We start from the raw sequence: 16,944 nt of genomic DNA, 5'->3' as shown, positions 1-16,944 counted from the left end.
GCGGCAGAGCGGGCGCCGCGCTTGGACTGCGCGAGCCGTATGCAAATGAGACGCGTGACCGCGCCCCGGCCGCGCGCGGCGCTCCTCTCGCCGGTTTAAAGTGTCGGCGCCGCGGAGCACGTGGGCGGCTGGGGCGCCCCCGGGCCTCCACCTCCTCGGGCGGCTCCACCGGGCGTCCTGCTCCGCCCGTGCGCAGCCCGCGCTCCGACGCCTCTCCCGCCCCTTTCACGGGACTGGCACCGCCCCTCCCAGAAAACGGGATGGCGTCCACCCGTCACACGTGGTCCGCGCCCCGTGGGCCCGCGCCCTACCGCGCCGCCCTCCGCCGCCGCCATCCCTCGGATCTGCCGCCCACCCTGTCCCTCCCCACGTGTTTCCACCCGGCCTCCTAGCTCGTGATTCCGCCCCCTCCCCCGCGCCCCTGCTCGTGCAGCCCCTTCCTGTAGTCGCCTGGCTCATCCCGCCGTCAGAGCTCCGCAGGGGGCGTCCCCTTCCCCCGGGACCCTGTCTCATCACTCCATTCTTGGGGTCCAGTTACCGTTCAGGGCCCAGGCGACAGGTCACCTCCTGCGGGACCCCAGGCCGGGTGGAGGCCCATTCTGCACCTGCAACAGTGGGGACTGCCTACTTCGTGTTGGGGGTGGGGGGCGGTCTGCACCCCAACCCCTCTTGTGCTTTGGGCTCCTGGGCACAGCCTACCCCCCCCCGGGCACAGCCTGCCCCCCCAGGGCACAGCCTGCCCCCCCCCAGGGCACAGCCTGCCCCCCCCAGGGCACAGCCTGCCCCCCCCCAGGGCACAGCCTGCCCCCCCCAGGGCACAGCCTGCCCCCCCCCAGGGCACAGCCTGCCCCCCCCCCAGGGCACAGCCTGCCCCCCCCCCCAGGGCACAGCCTGCCCCCCCCCCCAGGGCACAGCCTACCAGAGCAAAGCGAGGTGGGCTCTCTGAGGGGCCCCTGGCGCTCCAGGAAGCTGTGGGGTATAGGTAGGGGTGACCCTCCTCACCTTGCCCTATCCAGTTCTCTCCAGCCTGTGGCTGGGTTGGGACTGGGGTCACGAACCCCACACTCTCAGAATCACAGTTTGTGGAGAAACACTGAGCTAAAACCAACGTGGGCAGGATGACGATGTGGTTGGAAAATGTAAGTCCCAGCTGCCAACTATTTGCTTGCGACTGGCTTATCTCCTCATCTCTGGGCTCTCCAGTGTGGCTGTGGGTCTTTAACTATTCTTGCCCATCTTTCCAGAAATTTTTCCTTGGGTGGGGTTGCTTTGGAAAAAAAAAAAAATGAATTTTTTTCCTCCTTTTTTTTCACCAAATCTTTCCTAACCTGTGCTGTTTACAACAGGGAAAAAGAAGAGACCCTGTAAAGGCTCTGAGTTGGGAGGTTGTTAAGGACATGATGTAGGTTAAAAACCTCAGAGTGACCAGCTCCTGCCTTTGGTGTGACCACACATGTGAGCTTGGCTCAGCTGTTCTGAGTGTTGGGGGTGGAGGGGGAGTGTCCCAATTCCTATCTGCCTTATTTGGATTTTCTGACTTGTCTGAAATAACCCTACTTTACTTTTTTGGGGAAAAAAAAGCATAAACAGCTGAGGAAACTACAAAAGAAAAGAACCTAAGCCTTTTCAAGTTTCCTTCTATTGAATAAAATTTCAAATCCATTTAAAGCCTTCAGGTCTGTCTGAGCCTGAATTTTGGGGGGAGGCGGTGGTGGGTGATGATCCCCAAAGAAGCCGTGAGGGCGTGGAGGCATCGAGGTGGTTAGAGCCACCTCGGAGCTGGCCCTCGGAGCCGGTGGGAGCCAGGGTAAGGGGGCTCACATGGGCAGCTGGGCCTGTTCCTTGGGGATTCTGTAAGTGGAGCAGCTGTGAGTAGGGGCTTCTCCCTGGGGTCACTCCAGAGGTTTGAAGCTCTCTGTTGTAGTGTCCTGTGCAGGCTGAGGCAGTTATAAAATGGGGGCACTGCCTACTTCACCACCCACCCATCTGTCAGTCTGTCATACTGTGGTGGCTTTCATGTTGCTGAGATGCTGGAAGCTATGCCACCAGGTGGGCAGGTTTCAGCGAAGTTGACAGAGTAAGACAGACCAGGAGGAAAGGCCTGGTGATCTACTTCTGAAAATTAGCCAATAAAAGCCTTATGGATCACAGCAGAATATTGTCCAATCCAGAGCTGGAAGATGAGCTCCTCGGCTGGGAGGCCCTCACGATACACAGTGGCTGCAGCAATGGACTCCAGCGTACCAGTGATCTTGAAGATGGCACAGGACCAGGCAATGTTTCAGTCTGTTGTGCGTGGGGGTACCATGAGTCAGAGCCGATCTGACAGCAACAACACTGAGCTTTGCGGGTGGGAGAGAGTTAGAACAACATTGAACCAGTGGTCAGTGTGATGGGGGTATGGGCTGTTGTCAGTATCTCGCCGCCTCTGTGGGTGGCCTGGAAAGAGGAAGTGAGAGAAGGGGGCTAAGCACCGAGAGCACAGGCTTGAGGTCAGGGCTACAGCCGGGTCTTTCTCTAAACCAGCTCCGAGGCCCTGCTCAAGCCAGTGCCATGTGACTCTCAGCCTGGATGGCGCCCCTCAAGCTCTCTGTTCAGGACCAGTGCTGTCCAGGGTTGACCTGTGCGGCAGGAGCAGAGACTACCAGGGCCTGCCCAGCCAAGGGCATTCCTGGAGCCAGAGGGGCAGAGCCCTGGGTGTGTTTGTGCCCTTGTGCTCCCTGGAGAGAGCAGACCAGCCCGGGTGGGGGTGGGAAGGTCTCGGTGTCCAGGCTGCAGGGGTCCATGCCCCCAGCCCTTGTGGGTTTGAAGGAAGGCCCCATGAGCCTGAGCATGCACCTTTTGGGATTATGAATGGTATCAACATTCTCTGAGCCCACATCGTCCCTTCCTCCTGCCACTGGGGTCCAGCTGGATGGCCATCTCCCCTCAGAGGCCCTCCCGGCCCCTCCCAGCTATGGCCACATCCCCCTGCCTGCTGCTTTCTTGGCCCCTGTTCACCGATGATTGCCCCTGCCCCACCACTAGCAGGAGAGCCTTGGCCAGCTTCCGGAGGAAGTGATGTTCTCGCTGACACTGAGAACCAGGAGGAGAGGCCCAGCAGGGCCAGGGAAGGCGCAGTGTTTAGGGCCAGGCACCTGTGGAGGCCTGGGGGGAGGGAGCAGCACAGTACACCCCAGGAAACACAGATAGCTCAGGGTGGTGTGTGTACCTAAAGAGAGCCCTCTGGGGAGCCCTCCAGGGAGGTGAGGCCAGAGCAGGTAGCAGGGACAGAGATTCACAGTGGGAAGGGGCAGGCAGAGTCTCAGCACCCTCCCCTGCAGGCAGGAATGAGATGCGGGTGCCCTGCTCCAGACCAGGATCAGAGTGGCTGTCAGCAGGATGCCCTGACACCACCCTGAGTCCTCCTGGCCTGGGTCTGGCACCTCTCAGTGGTCTTGGTCCTTCAGCAGTGTGATGGTTAAGATCATGTGTCAACTTGGCTGGGCCATGATTCTCAGTGTTTTGGCAGTCATGTAATGTTGTGATCACTTCCCCGTTGAGATTTGATATGTGGTCACCGCCATGATGGGATCTGCTGTGAATAGCTAATCAGTTGGAAGGGAGTTTTCTTGGGCGTGTGGCCTGCACTGAATATAAGCGAACATTCTGGCAGGGCTCAGGGTCTGCTTGCTCTGGATCCTGCGGCTGGGTCCTGTTCATCTGACCTCCGGTTCTTGGGACTTGAACAAGCAGCTTACCTGCAGTCTTGCCTCCCGATCCTGGGATTCATTGATGTTCCCGGCCTGTGAGCAAGAACCCTGCACTCTGATCTGCCAATCTTGGGTTCAACAGTCCCTGCGGCTACTTGGATCAGGAGACGTCTCTATCCTGACCTGCAGACTTGGGATGTTCCAGCCTCTACAACCCCGTGAGCCGTTTCCTTGATACAAATCTCTCTCTATGTATATTTATGCGCTTTACTGGTTTTGCTTCTCTAGAAAACCCAGCCTATGACAAGCAGAAACAGACATGAGAACCCAGGCATCGGCCTCACATGGAGCAGCCCTCTGGAACCTGCAAAGGACCTGTCTGTGTGGGTTGAACTGTGTCCCGCAGAAGAAACGTTGAAGTCCTAACCCTGCACCTGTAAATGTGACCATATTTGGAGAACAGGGTCTTTGCAGATGTGGTCCGTTAATGAGGTCATACCACAGTAGGGTGGGTCCTGGCCCTCTATGACTGGAGGGTCCTGAGAGAACAGACGTGGAGATAGGGTCACATACAGAAGGAAGACAGACGCCATGTGACGACGGAGGCAGATATATTCATAAGCTGCAAAAGATGCCAAAGATCACTGGCAGCCACCAGAAAATGGAGTGCCGTCTCCCTGGCCCATGGTCATCCATGGCCCTGTCCCAGGGGAGTCACTATGGGGCATAGGGGTGTAGACCACACCAGGTGACACTGTCAGAGGGGGTGACTCCAAAATGACTGTCTATAAAATTTCCGTACAGTGTTTCAGCTTTTATTATTTTTTATAAAAGCATCTCTGTAGTTATAATAACAAAAACATTTTTTGTTAACCCAGCTTACGTGTATCAATATACCCACAAGGCTAAAACTCTATGCTAATTTACTTTTTGAATCTTCTGATGTGTTCTGGTCAGAGCTGTCATTATTATCCAACTACAATGATGCTTCGAATCACGTGGTTTCGTCTGCACACACTGCTGATTTTGTTGCTGCGTGTTTTTATGTTGTTGTTGTTAGGTGCCGTGGAATCAGTTCTGACTCACAGTGACCCTACGGCCAACCGAACGAACGAAACACTGCCTGACCCTACGCCATCCTCACAATTGTTGCTATGCTTGAGCCCATTGTTGCAGCCACTATGTGAATCCATCTCACTGAGGGTCTTCCTCTTTTTGACTGACCCTCTATTTTACCAAGCATGATGTCCCCCAGGGATTGGTCCCTCCTGATAATGTGTCCAAAGTATGTAAGACGCGGTCTCGCCATCCTTGCCTCTAAGGAGCATTCTGACTGCACTTCTTCCAAGACAGATTTGTTTGGTCTTTTGGCAGTCCATGGTATATTCAATATTCTTCGCCAACACCACAATTCAAAGGCATCAACTCTTCTTCGGTCTTCCTTATTCATTGTCCAGCTCTCACATGCATATGATGCGATTGAAAATACCATGGCTTGGGTCAGGGGCACCTTAGTCTTCAGGGTGACATCTTTGCTCTTCAACACTTTGAAGAGGTCCTTTGCAGCAGATTTACCCAACGCAATGCGTCTTTCGATTTCTTGACTGCTGCTTCCATGGCTGTTGATTGTGGATCCAAGTAAAACGAAATCCTTGACAACTTCAGTCTTTTCTCCATTTATCATGATGGTGCTCATTGGTCCAGTTGTGAGGATTTTTCTTTTCTTTATGTTGAGGTGTAATCCATACTGAAGGCTGTGGTCTCTGATCTTCATCAGTAAGTGCTTCAAGTCCTCTTCACTTTCAGCAAGCAAGGTTGTGTCATCTGCATAACGCAGGTTGTTAATGAGTCTTCCTCCAATCCTGATGCCCCGTTCTTCCTCATATAGTCCAGCTTCTCGGATTATTTGTTCGGCACACAGAGTGAATACCCAGTAATAGGTGTGGTGAGAGGATACAGCCCTGACACACACCCTCGGGCCTGTAAGCCACGCGGTGCCCCTCGTTCCGTCCGGATGGCCGCCTGTTGGTGTGTGTGCAGCTTCCTCCCGAGCACAGCTGCTCCGGAATCCCCGCTCTCTGCAGTGTTATCCGTAGCTGGTTATGACCCACCCAGTCCAATGCCTTTGTGTAATCAATAAAACGCAGGTAGTTGTCTTTATAGTCACTGATTTTGTCAAATTTTCTGGTGTTTTAGCTACAATATTATGGTAATTAGCATGGAGGTTGACAGCAACCCTCGTGACAACACTGCCCTGTCTGCCCAAGCCCCTCCATGCTGTGCAAGGCACGGGACGGTTTCTCTCTCCAAGCCCCCAGAAGGAATCCACATGGCTGACACCCTGATTTTGGGCTCCTGGGCTCCAGCACGGTGAGATCATAAATCCCTGTCCTTTAGAGCCACCCGCCCACCAGCTGTGGCATTTCCTCATGGCGGCCCTAGATGGCGGCCCTAGATGGCGGCCCTAGGAGACTCGGCGTCTGCGAGGAATCTGGAACGCGCTCCGTGCCCACCTGTGCTGTAACTGTGTTTTGTCTTGAGTGGATGCATTTGAATGAAGCGTTGTCACACCCAGGGTGATTTTCTGTGGGATGTTGTCCGTCAGGCTCTGGTGTTCTCCCTGTGCCCCCATCTGCCCAGAAGGAGCCCCTGCAGGGTGGCTCCCTCTGCTTCCACATGGCCTTGAGTTTCTGGGACCCGGCATCCATGGCTCAGAGCTGTGTTGGCCTCCTGCTGCCCCCTCACCCAGGGCTGCCGCCTGGTGAGACCTGCCGTCACCCTCCTGGGCCTGGGTGCAGTCCCTGGGGACCTGGGTCAGGCGTCTGCCCAAGTGGCCCCTCTAGCTGGGGAGACAGCGTGCTCCCTGTCTCACCAGCTCTCCAACCGGCTCCTGGCAACCTGGGCCCTTGTTTCGGAAGACTTCCAATGGCTGGAGGATGAGACAGGCCCTTCCCTAGAGATGCCTTCATTTTGAAAGGTCTATTCACTCTGTCCACGTGTCCAGGACAAACACTGGCCTTTGTGACGTGAAGCCTTGGATGGAGGTGCCTCGGTCACTCTGTGCCTGGAGTCCGTTCTGACTGTTCTGCCCACAGCAGACCAGAGGTGGATCTTGATGGGCCAGGTTTAACCAGGAGGTCCCTGCTCTGGTGCCCTCGGCTTTCCATCACAGCCAGTCCTCCCGCCGCGGGAGGGGGGAGGCCCTGGCAACCATCCTCCACACTGCCCCCACTATGCTGTGAGCTCCAGAGAGGCAACTCTGGCTGTGCACAGCTCCCCGCTGCCCACAGCGAGTCTGAGTGGCAGGCAGCGGCATGGCTGAAAGCCCCGCAGGTGAGCCTAAAGCACAGCCGGCAGAGAAGCCATAGAATGAGGGCTCCCTGGAGGTAGCCCCTGAAGTTCCTGGCCACTTTGTGGGTTTTGTCTGTCTCCCCAGCTCTTGAGCCAAACCCATGTGCCCCCTCAGCACCCCTTCCCTGTTTCTGGGCTCCTGTGCCTGCAGTCCACAGCCTCTCTGCACAGGCCCTATGCCACCACCTCCTCTGCCTGGTCCTCCCAGCCTCCCTCCCGCGCTGAGGTGCTCAGGGGCTACCCCTCTGGGCAACTCCTGCCCTTGGCTTCTTTTTCTCCCAGGCGGTGTCCTCCAGGCTGAGCTCCCGAGAGCAGACACATCTTCCCTTTCTGCCCTGGGCCTAGGAACACGCCTGGCACGTGGGGAGCTGCATCACTGGGCATGGTGGTGACCTTGGCCCAGCAGGTTCAGGCCGGTGTTGTTACCCCCGTTCTATGGAAGAGGAGATGGAGACACAGGCTGGACAACTTGCCCAGACCCACAGTGGGGGACGGCTGGGATACCAACCACTAGGAGTCCCCGGGTGATGCAAACGGTGAACGCACTTGGCTGCGTTTCAAGGTTGGAGGTTCAAGTCCACCCAAAGGTGCCTTGGACGAAAGGCCTGGTGATCAACTTCCAAAAAAAGCAGCCATTGGAAACCCTATGGAGCATGGTTCTACTCTGACACACATGGGGTTGCATGAGTTGGAGTTAACTCAGTGAGACCTGGTTACCGGTTACAAACCACCTGGTCCTGGAGAGAGAGCTGCCCTTTGCTTCTCCACCCACACCTGACAACGGGGAGGGAGCAGAGCCTCCCAGGTGGTGGTCATTACTGGGCATTAATGACCAGCCCCGTGCAGACACAACAGAGTATCAACGTCAAAAAACGTCCACCACCTATTCCTACCAGGAGTGGGGTGCACAGAGGGTAGCACGCATCACCTCACACCTCAGGAGGAAGGAGCCCAGACCATACCCCAGATTGCTGCATGGTGCCCTTGGAGAGATTGGCTGTGGGGTTTCAGTTTGTCCTATAGTTGTTAATTTTCTGTCCCTTTTGATTTTTAAACAATGAGTATGTAGTTTTTTAAAAATAAAGATGCCAACGATTTGGGGGAAACACAGCATGGCTCCCCCAGCTGGGTGTGCTTGCCCCCACACAGAGGAAATATGCTCGCCGGTTGAGTTACACCAACATGTGAAAACCTCCCACCGCATCGTGTTCCAGAAGGTTCTGTGATAGCTGTGAGAGCACCAAGGCCAGTGCAGGGCGGGCAGCGGGTGGTCCTCACAGGGTGTGAACGGACCTCCCGGAGGGCAGGGGAGGTGGGGGAGGTGAAGCCAGAGGCCTCAGCCTGGGCCTCCAATCTCACCTTGTCATGGGTTCAGTTGTGCCCCCCAAAAAGGTATATCGATGAGCTTGGCTCCTAAGCAAAAGGTGGGCCGTTCGAATCCACCAGCTGCTCCCTGGAAACCACATGGGGCAGTTCTCCTCTGTCCTATAGGGTTGATATGAGTTGACTGGGCCGCAACAGCTAAGCCCTGTACCTGTGAAGGTGACCTTGTTTGGAAACAGAGTCTTTGCAGATGTAATCAGTTACTGTGAGGCCACACTGGAGCAGGGTGGGTCCTCTCCCATCTGGGTGGTATCCTTGTGAAAGAGGAGACACACACAGGGGAAGATGCTGTGTGATACCTGAAGATAGCAAGGAACACCTGAGGCCACCAGAAGTGGGAGAGACAAGGCTCTTCTCCTCGAGCCTTCACAGGGAGCATGGCCCTGCCGACATCCTCAATTTGAACTTCTGGCTTCAGGCAGAGACAATAAATGTCTGTTCTTACAAGCTGCTCACACTGATCCCGACAAGCCCAGGCCATTAAGGCACGCCCTTCCAGGCTCCCAGCTTTCCAGAGTGGGCCATCCAGGGCCCAGCCTTCTCCGGCCAGGAGTTCTGGTCCTGCCCTGGTTGGGTGCGGCCTCAGGCCCACCATGGCCCCATATGCAGCCGCTAGGTTGATAAGAGAATTTCCTCATGGGTCCGTCTGATCGTGAACAGCTTTAAAGATGGAGAAAAGTCTGGAGAACTTTAGGGGTAGACACCCACCACAGAGGCACAGCCGTGCCTTCTGCATGAAGAACACGGGGCCGCAGGCCATCATACACTAGGAGAATCAGCAAACGTTCCTTACTCGCATCCACCCAGGTCACAGTCCAACTTCCCAGACTGTCTCTACAAAATCTGCTCATACCCACTTGGGAGCACACGCCCCATCTGGCAGGTTTGCTTGTCTCTCGGGTCCAGGGCAGGCTCCACACCCCCTTGCCTCACCTGACTGGGGCAGGGGGTGCTTACTGACAACTCTAGCTCAGGCGTCCTGCAGACGGGTTGAATTGTGTCTTCTAAAAATATATGTGAACTTGGCTAGGCTACGATTCCGAGTACTGTGGGGTAGGCCTCCATTTTGGGATCCGATGTAATTGTCCTATGGGTTGTAAATCCTAATCTCTGCCTGTGGTTAATGAGGCAAGATTAGGTCGTGTTAAAGAGGATTAGGGTGGGATGCAACACCCTTACTCAGGTCACAGCCCTGATCCCATGTAAAGGGGGTTTCCTTGGGGTGTGGCCTGCAACACCTTTCATCTTACAAGACAAAAGGAGGGAGAAGGGAGCAGAGAGGGGGACCTCCTACCGCCACGGAAGAAGAGCTGGGGAGTCTTTTGGACCCAGGATCCCTGTGCTGAGAAGCTCCTAGATCAGGGGAAGATTGATGACAAGATCTTCCCCCAGAACTGACAGAGAAAGCCTTCCCCTGGAGCCGGTGCCCAGGTTTCAGACTTCCAGCCTCCTCAGTTTAGGAGAACACATGTGTTTGTTAGAGCCACCCACTTGTGGCGCTTCCCTTGCAGCAGCACCAGATGACTACCCCGGCTGCTGCTTCACGGCCTCACTTGCCTCTGCCCGGAAGCGTAGGGAGGGTACCCAGCACCCGGGGCAATCTCTCTAAATTGCTCCCCGCCCCCATTTCAAGATGAATAGACGTTGATAGCTGCGAAGCCTTCCTTCCCTTATCTTGTCCGGCCGCCTCAGTCAGGTGCCTTTCATATTTGTGGTGCCTTGTAAAGTCAGTCCGCCCCAGGTCTGGTGCCCCACTGCCCCCCACCCCCACTGCCCTGCTCCCCCCTTGTCCTTCCTGTAAACAGGAAGTGAGGGGACCTGAGCCGGAGCAGGGCGCCCCTGGGGACTATCAGAAGCCCGCCTCTTGGCTTCAGGCCACACCTGGAGCAGCTGGCCTCCCGCAATGGCCCTGGGGTGTCCACTCATGGCTTCAGTGTGGATACTGTGGATTTTTGACAGAAACACTCTGCAGCAATGCTCTGCTCCTCGGAACAGAGCAAGAAACACTGCTTGGCCCTCTCTGGGTGCTTCTGAGATTGAATGCTGGGTAAGCGGACGACACAGAGCCCCCCACTGTAAGTGACCCACCACTAACAGGAGGTCTGTGCAGTGACAGTTTTGGCATTAGGAGAACGTCCGGTGCCCACCAACTTCCACCGCCACTCACCGCTCCCCGCAAGGGTCTTGCTGGAACCAACCGTCTCACAGAGGCCGTGAAACAGACACCTTCTGACTCTCATTTCTCCTCCGTCTGCGAGCTGCCCTGTGGGGTAGACGGCAGCTTCCCCCTTTCAGCAGGGCTACCAGGCTGTCCTGGAATGAAGTTCCCACGGCCAGGAGGTGGAAGGCTTCAGTCTGTCACCAGTGAGTGAGCTGGTGCAATCATGACAAAGTCATGGTTTTTGGCTATCTCTTTTTCTGAGAATATGTACAAAAAAAAAAAAAAAAAAAAAGACAAACCAAACCCGTTGCCGTCGAGTCGATTCCGACTCATAGCGACCCCAGAGGACAAAGTAGAACTGCCCCACAGGGTTTCCAAGGAGCGCCCGATGTATCCGGACTGCCGACCTTTTGGTTAGCTGCCGTAGCTCTTTCAGATGCCTGGATTTCAACAGATCATCCTTTTCAATTCCAAGTTGTCCCAGACTTGGTCAGTGGAAGGTCCTGATTCTGAAATAAGTATAGATTCACAAGAAATTGCAAAAAAAAAATAATATTGACAAGTCCTGTGGACCCTTCACTCAGTTTTCCCCAACGGCCATGTCTTGTTGTTGTTGTGTGCCGTCAAGTCGCTCTTCGACTCACAGCAACCCCACAGGACGGAGTAGAAAAGCCCCAGAGGGTTTCCAAGGCTGTAATCTTCACGGACGCAGACTGCCACTTCCTTCTCCTGTGGAGTGGCTGGTGGTTTTGAACTGCTTACCTCTCGGTTAGCAACTGAGCGCTTAACCATTGTGCAACCAGGGTTCCTGGTTACATCTCACATTTAAAGAAAGGGTGCCATTAAGTTAACTCTAACTCACGGTGACCCCATATGACTTTCTTCAGCTGTGAGCTTCACAGGAGAAAACCGCCAGGCCTTTCTTCTGTGGTGCCCCCGGTTGCATTCGAACCACCAACCTGTAGGTTAACAGCCGAGTGCAAACTGTTTGGACCGCCCAGGGACATCTTACGTAACGGAAGTACCAGGACCAGGAGACTGAGGTTGGTGCGATGTGTGTGTACTTCGGTGCCGCTTTATCCTGCGTGTAGGTTTCTGTAGCCACCACTGCCCTCGACACACAGGACTCTCCCACCACTGAGATCTCCCTTGTGCCGCCCTTTCAGAGTCACAACCCCCGACCCCCACCACCCGTGACTCCCACCAACCCCCGATCAGTTCTCCATCCCTGTAACTGCATTTGGAGCACGTTCTATAGATGCAGCCACACGGCACACGACCTTGTGAGACCGGCTTTCCCACGGGGTGCCATGCTGAGGTCCTCCTGGTTGTTCTGTATCAACAGTTGGTCCTTGTGTCCCAACATGATGCTATCTGTCCTGAAGCTCCTTTCCTGGGGACAGGATGGCTCAGGTCTCCCTGTACTGTCCCTGACCCAGACCCAGAAGCAGCCTCTCTGAGGAATGTCTACAGCCCCAAATCTGGGCACCTGTGGTGCTCAGGACCATTGGGGTGTCCTTGCCTCTTGCCCTTCTTGGTGGACACAGCCAGAAAATATATTTGTTTTTTTAAGAATTGTGAGCTCACACTGTTTTTCCAGTTCATATTTAATGGTATAGCGTTCTTCCTTCACACTGAACGGTTTGGTGTTCTTAGTCTCTTCACACTGAACGGTACGGTGTTCTTCCTTAGTGTCTTCACACTGAATGGTGTGGCGTTCTCCCTTAGCGTCTTCACATTGAACGGTTCGGCGTTCTTAGTGTCTTCACACTGAACGGTACGGCGTTCTACCTCTGTCTTCACACTGAACGGTTCGGCGTTCTACCTTAGTGTCTTCACACTGAACGGTTCGGCGTTCTGCCTTAGTGTCTTCACACTGAATGGTTCAGCGTTCTGCCTTAGTGTCTTCACACTGAATGGTACGGCATTCTTCCTTAGTGTCTTCACACTGAACGGTTCGGTGTTCTTAGTGTCTTCACACTGAATGGTACGGTGTTCTTCCTTAGTGTCTTCACACTGAATGGTACGGTGTTCTTCCTTAGTGTCTTCACACTGAACGGTTCGGTGTTCTTAGTGTCTTCACACTGAATGGTACGGTGTTCTTCCTTAGTGTCTTCACACCAAATGGTACGGTGTTCTTCCTTAGTGTCTTCACACCGAATGGTACGGTGTTCTTCCTTAGTGTCTTCACACTGAATGGTACGGTGTTCTTCCTTAGTGTCTTCACACTGAATGGTTCGGTGTTCTTAGTGTCTTCACACTGAATGGTACGGCGTTCTTCCTTAGTGTCTTCACACTGAATGGTACGGCGTTCTTCCTTAGTGTCTTCACACTGAATGGTACGGCATTCTTCCTTAGTGTCTTCACACTGAACGGTTCGGTGTTCTTAGTGTCTTCACACTGAATGGTACGGCGTTCTTCCTTAGTGTCTTCACACTGAATGGTATGGCGTTCTTCTTTAGTGTCTTCACACTGAATGGTGTGGCGTTCTTCCTTAGTGTCTTCACACTGAATGGTACGGTGTTCTTCCTTAGTGTCTTCACACTGAACGGTTCGGCGTTCTGCCTTAGTGTCTTCACACTGAACGGTTCGGTGTTCTTAGTGTCTTCACACTGAATGGTACGGTGTTCTTCCTTAGTGTCTTCACACTGAATGGTGTGGCGTTCTTCCTCAGTGTCTTCACATTGAACGGTATGGCGTTCTGCCTTAGTGTCTTCACATCTAACGGTACGGTGTTCCTCCTTGATGTCTTTGGTGTTATACTTGCCCTTCTCTGATGTTAAAATCTTGATGGCTGACACCAACATACTTACTTCCTTTGTCCCACAATGTACTGTTTGAAAATAGCAATCCCAACACTAGCAACAATGAAACTGTTGAATCAAGTTTGATCCTGTGCATGCTTTTGTTGTTGGCGATGTGGATTGTGACTCAGGAGACCCGGTGTGTCGCAGACTACAGGGGTTCCACAGGCTCTTCTCGGTTGTACTCTTTACAGAAGCAGGTCACTTGGCCTGTTCTTTCTGAGGAGCTGCCGGGTGGGTTCGAGCCGCCAACCTTTTGGTTACCAGCTGAGCATGAACCGTTTACGCCACCAGGACCTCGTGTGCACATCTTTACCTTAGAATCAACAGTCACTGAAGGCAAAAGCTGTGTGCCAGTCCCTCAGGTCAGCTGTTCTTCTGTGTGGGCGGGTTACCACTTTGGCCTTGTCTCCTGGCTGAGTGTGCTTTCCCACACAGCTTCAGCTCTGTTCCCAGTCCCAACCCTATGCTGGAACCTCGCATTCCCCGACAGGTGGGGTGTGTGTTCCCTCCCCTCACATGTGGATGGGCTTCCACGAACAGCTGGGTGGAAGTCACGCTCTATGACTTATGAGGTTAGACCCCAAAGGTCACACAGCCTTCTCCCTGCTCTTTCTCCTGCGCATGCGCCATCGGAGCTCTGGGCTACAAGGAAGCAGCGTGGCTCCCCTGATGCCACTGTGCTGGAGGTAGCGCTTGGTGAGGAAGCACTGGGCTGCCCAGGCCTTCCCAGTCCTGACCCAGGTAGGGCGTGCCCATCTTCAGGTGACTCCAATGCCAGCCTGAATGACAGCAACTGCCTGCAGGGCCCTGAGCCAGGCCTGTCAGAGTCTACAGTAACAAGACTGCCATTTTCAGCCACTTGGTTTTGGGGTGGTTTGTTTTGCAGCAACAGGCCAGCGGGACAAGGCTGTTTCACTGTTTTGGGGACATCTTCCTGACTGGCCTCATTCCTCTTTTAGCACCGCAACTGCACTGTGCTGTGTACATGGTATGGATGTCCCTGAGCCCACCTGCGCCCACCAATGGGCACTGAGGAGGTCCCCCTTTCTGGCTCCTCTAATGCAGCCTCTCTCACTTGCGTGCCTGTCAGTGTCCTGGAAGGATGGTGCCCCACAAGCGGTGTGAGCAGAGGACAGCTGTAGTCACACCAGAGATGCCAAATAGCCCCCAAGGTCATGTCGCTTCCCAATTCTGTTCTCTAAGTATGAATGCCACGGGTGCTTCCCAACCCAACTGGCCCACACCAGTCAAGTGTTCCCATGTGATCCTTGTCCTGAGGGCGTCCTGCCTGGTACCCAGCTCTCACAGCCACACCCTCCTCAGTCAAGGGTGGGGGTGGGGACTGTTAACCTGCAGGGGTAAAAGTGCATGAGCAGCGTGGTAAGGGCACACCCCAGCCCCGAGAACACGCAGACTCTCGTCTCAACCACGGGCTGTGACGCTCCTGGCCCCACCGGCACTCACGGTGGTCCTGGGCAGCTCGCCAGGGGCCGTCCTGCTGAGCCGCCCTTTGCTGCCACCTGAATGCTGACTCGGATTTAGTCACGAGCAGCACGGAGGGAGACAAGCAGCTTTTGTTTGGGGCGCCAGTGGGTTCTGCAGTCTGAGCCGGTCTTTTTCCGACTAGAATGCCTCCTAATGTGCCCAGACACCAGGGATTAGCCGACAGCCACCAGCGTGGGAGGAGAGGCCCTGGGCCTGGGCTCCGGGCACCCGCAGTGATCTGCTGACCACACGGCGCAGCTGGCCGCAGGCCCGCGAAGGGCTGAGCGAGCAGGGCAGATGGCAGAGAGGGTCGGGCCTCATGTTTAGAAGGATTTATTGCCCACGTTGCCGAGCCATGGGGACATGGGTTTGCAGGGGCAGGTCCTTCACACAGGGCTCGAAGACGAGCGTAAACGTGGTGGTACACAGGCCTGTAACCAGGAGGTGTGGTGTACGGGCCCCCACTTCCGCTCACTCCACGATTCCGTTCTGCATCGTCTGCAGGTACTCCTGGTGGAGCTTCTCCTGTGCCTCAAAGAGCTTCTTCAGCTTCTTGGCCTGGCCTTTGCTGAGCTCCCTGCCCTCGGTGTCATGTGTGGGCAGGCCCTGGGGGACAGAGGTGGAACGTGTGTCACCACAAGGCACCAGCCCCAGGAAGGCAGCATGGACAGCTATCAGCCCCAGGAGGGAGGAGGGGAGCATGGTTACCCATCAGCCCCAGGAAAGGACAGGGGAGCACGGACGCCCATCAGCCCTGGGAGGGAGGGGAGGAGCATGGACGGCTATCAGCCCTGGGAAAGGAGATGGGAGCACGGATGCCCGTCAGCCCCAGGACAGCCTGGGTACTTCAGGCAGGGGGCTACTCTGGGGTAGCCTTGGAACTTTGGGCAGGGGGCTGCTCTGGGGCAGCCCTGGCACTTCGGGCAGGCGGCTGGGTGTGCGATGAGAGCATGAAGCCTAATGTGGCTTCAGGTGAATGGCCTTCCCTGAAACTCACTCAAATGGGGCTCCGCCTGCCCCAGGTTGAGGGTTCGGCCGCCCCAGCCTAACGTGGCCCTACAAAGTCCTAAAGAAGAAAAGTAACTCTTACAGTGTTGTCGAACTTGGAGTATTTGTCACTCTCTGACAGGAACATCTCCCTGGGCGGGATCCTCATCCTTGCTAGCTTTGCTTCCTGGGATGCACGGAAGAGATGGTGCTCACACTTGGCAGCGCCAACATCACCCACCCACCGCCAGCAGGGTGCTGAGACGGGGAGAGGGACCACCACCGTCACCCACCCACTGCCAGCCCTCACTCTCGGGGTGCTGAGACGTGGAGAGAGCACAGCCGGGGCAAGGGGAACCAGAGGAGGGTGACTGAAACTATAGCCGGCGCTCCTCCTAAGGGACAGCTGGGAGGCTGCTACGGGAATGGTCACCGCAGCACTGCGCCACATACAGACACTGTCTCCATCTTGTGCGCCATCAAAGGTCGCCCAGTGCCCCCTAGCTGGGACCCCTCCTCACCCTGGGCTCCCCACAGGGTGCCTGCAGTGTCTGCGGGTGGATGAGAAGGCAGCAGGGTTCCCCTGTGAGGACCCCACAGCCCAGAGGGTGCCCAGCAGAGCACGGGTAGGCACGGGCGTGGAGTCTGAGCCTATATTTCTGCCCAGGAGCACCCCCACCCAAAACAACCCCTTGGGCATTACCTCTTGTTCCTGCTTTTTCCTGGCAGCCTCCTCCTTCTTCTTTCTCTTCTCCTCCTCTCCCTAGGAGAGCAGCACAGGCCAGTGAGACAGGCCGCCCGGCCCCTCCACTGTGCTCCAGGCCTGGCTCGACTGCAGAGTCTAACCAGCCAACCCTGTGGACGGTGCTGAATGGCCCTGTGCTGAGGGGCTGCGGGGCCCTCAGAAGATAAGCCTGGCATTCCAGGAGGAGCTGCCAAGCAGACACAGGTGCAGGAAGCAGGGGCGGGAGGCAGAGGGGGGTGGGGCTCGGTAAACAGACAGAAGAGCAAACGTGGAGGTTAAAGAGATGCAGACCAGGGCAATGAGCTGGCCTGAGAGATGACTACATCATGGGAT

General features: G+C 55.5%; 1 protein-coding gene across 4 annotated transcripts in view; it reads right to left on the bottom strand.

Moving 5' to 3' along the window:
• Nucleotides 1–15,196: 15,196 nt before the first annotated feature.
• CARS1 (cysteinyl-tRNA synthetase 1) overlaps nucleotides 15,197–16,944 on the bottom strand; it is a 73,608-nt gene continuing 71,860 nt past the window's right edge. For all 4 annotated transcript variants that reach the window (XM_049892807.1, XM_049892808.1, XM_049892810.1 and 1 more), the window contains 3 exons: nucleotides 16,570–16,629; nucleotides 15,970–16,053; nucleotides 15,197–15,485 (listed from right to left, as the gene is read on the bottom strand). In XM_049892807.1, coding sequence (XP_049748764.1) covers nucleotides 15,351–15,485; nucleotides 15,970–16,053; nucleotides 16,570–16,629 — 279 coding nt within the window. In that variant the 3' untranslated portion in view covers nucleotides 15,197–15,350. The remainder of the gene's footprint in view (nucleotides 15,486–15,969; nucleotides 16,054–16,569; nucleotides 16,630–16,944) is intronic.

Source organism: Elephas maximus, chromosome 7 (genome assembly GCF_024166365.1).
Source record: "Elephas maximus indicus isolate mEleMax1 chromosome 7, mEleMax1 primary haplotype, whole genome shotgun sequence".
Taxonomy (NCBI): Eukaryota; Metazoa; Chordata; class Mammalia; order Proboscidea; family Elephantidae; genus Elephas; species Elephas maximus.
The sequence above is the reverse complement of the archived record's forward strand: the minus strand, read 5'-3'. Positions and strand labels throughout refer to the sequence as shown.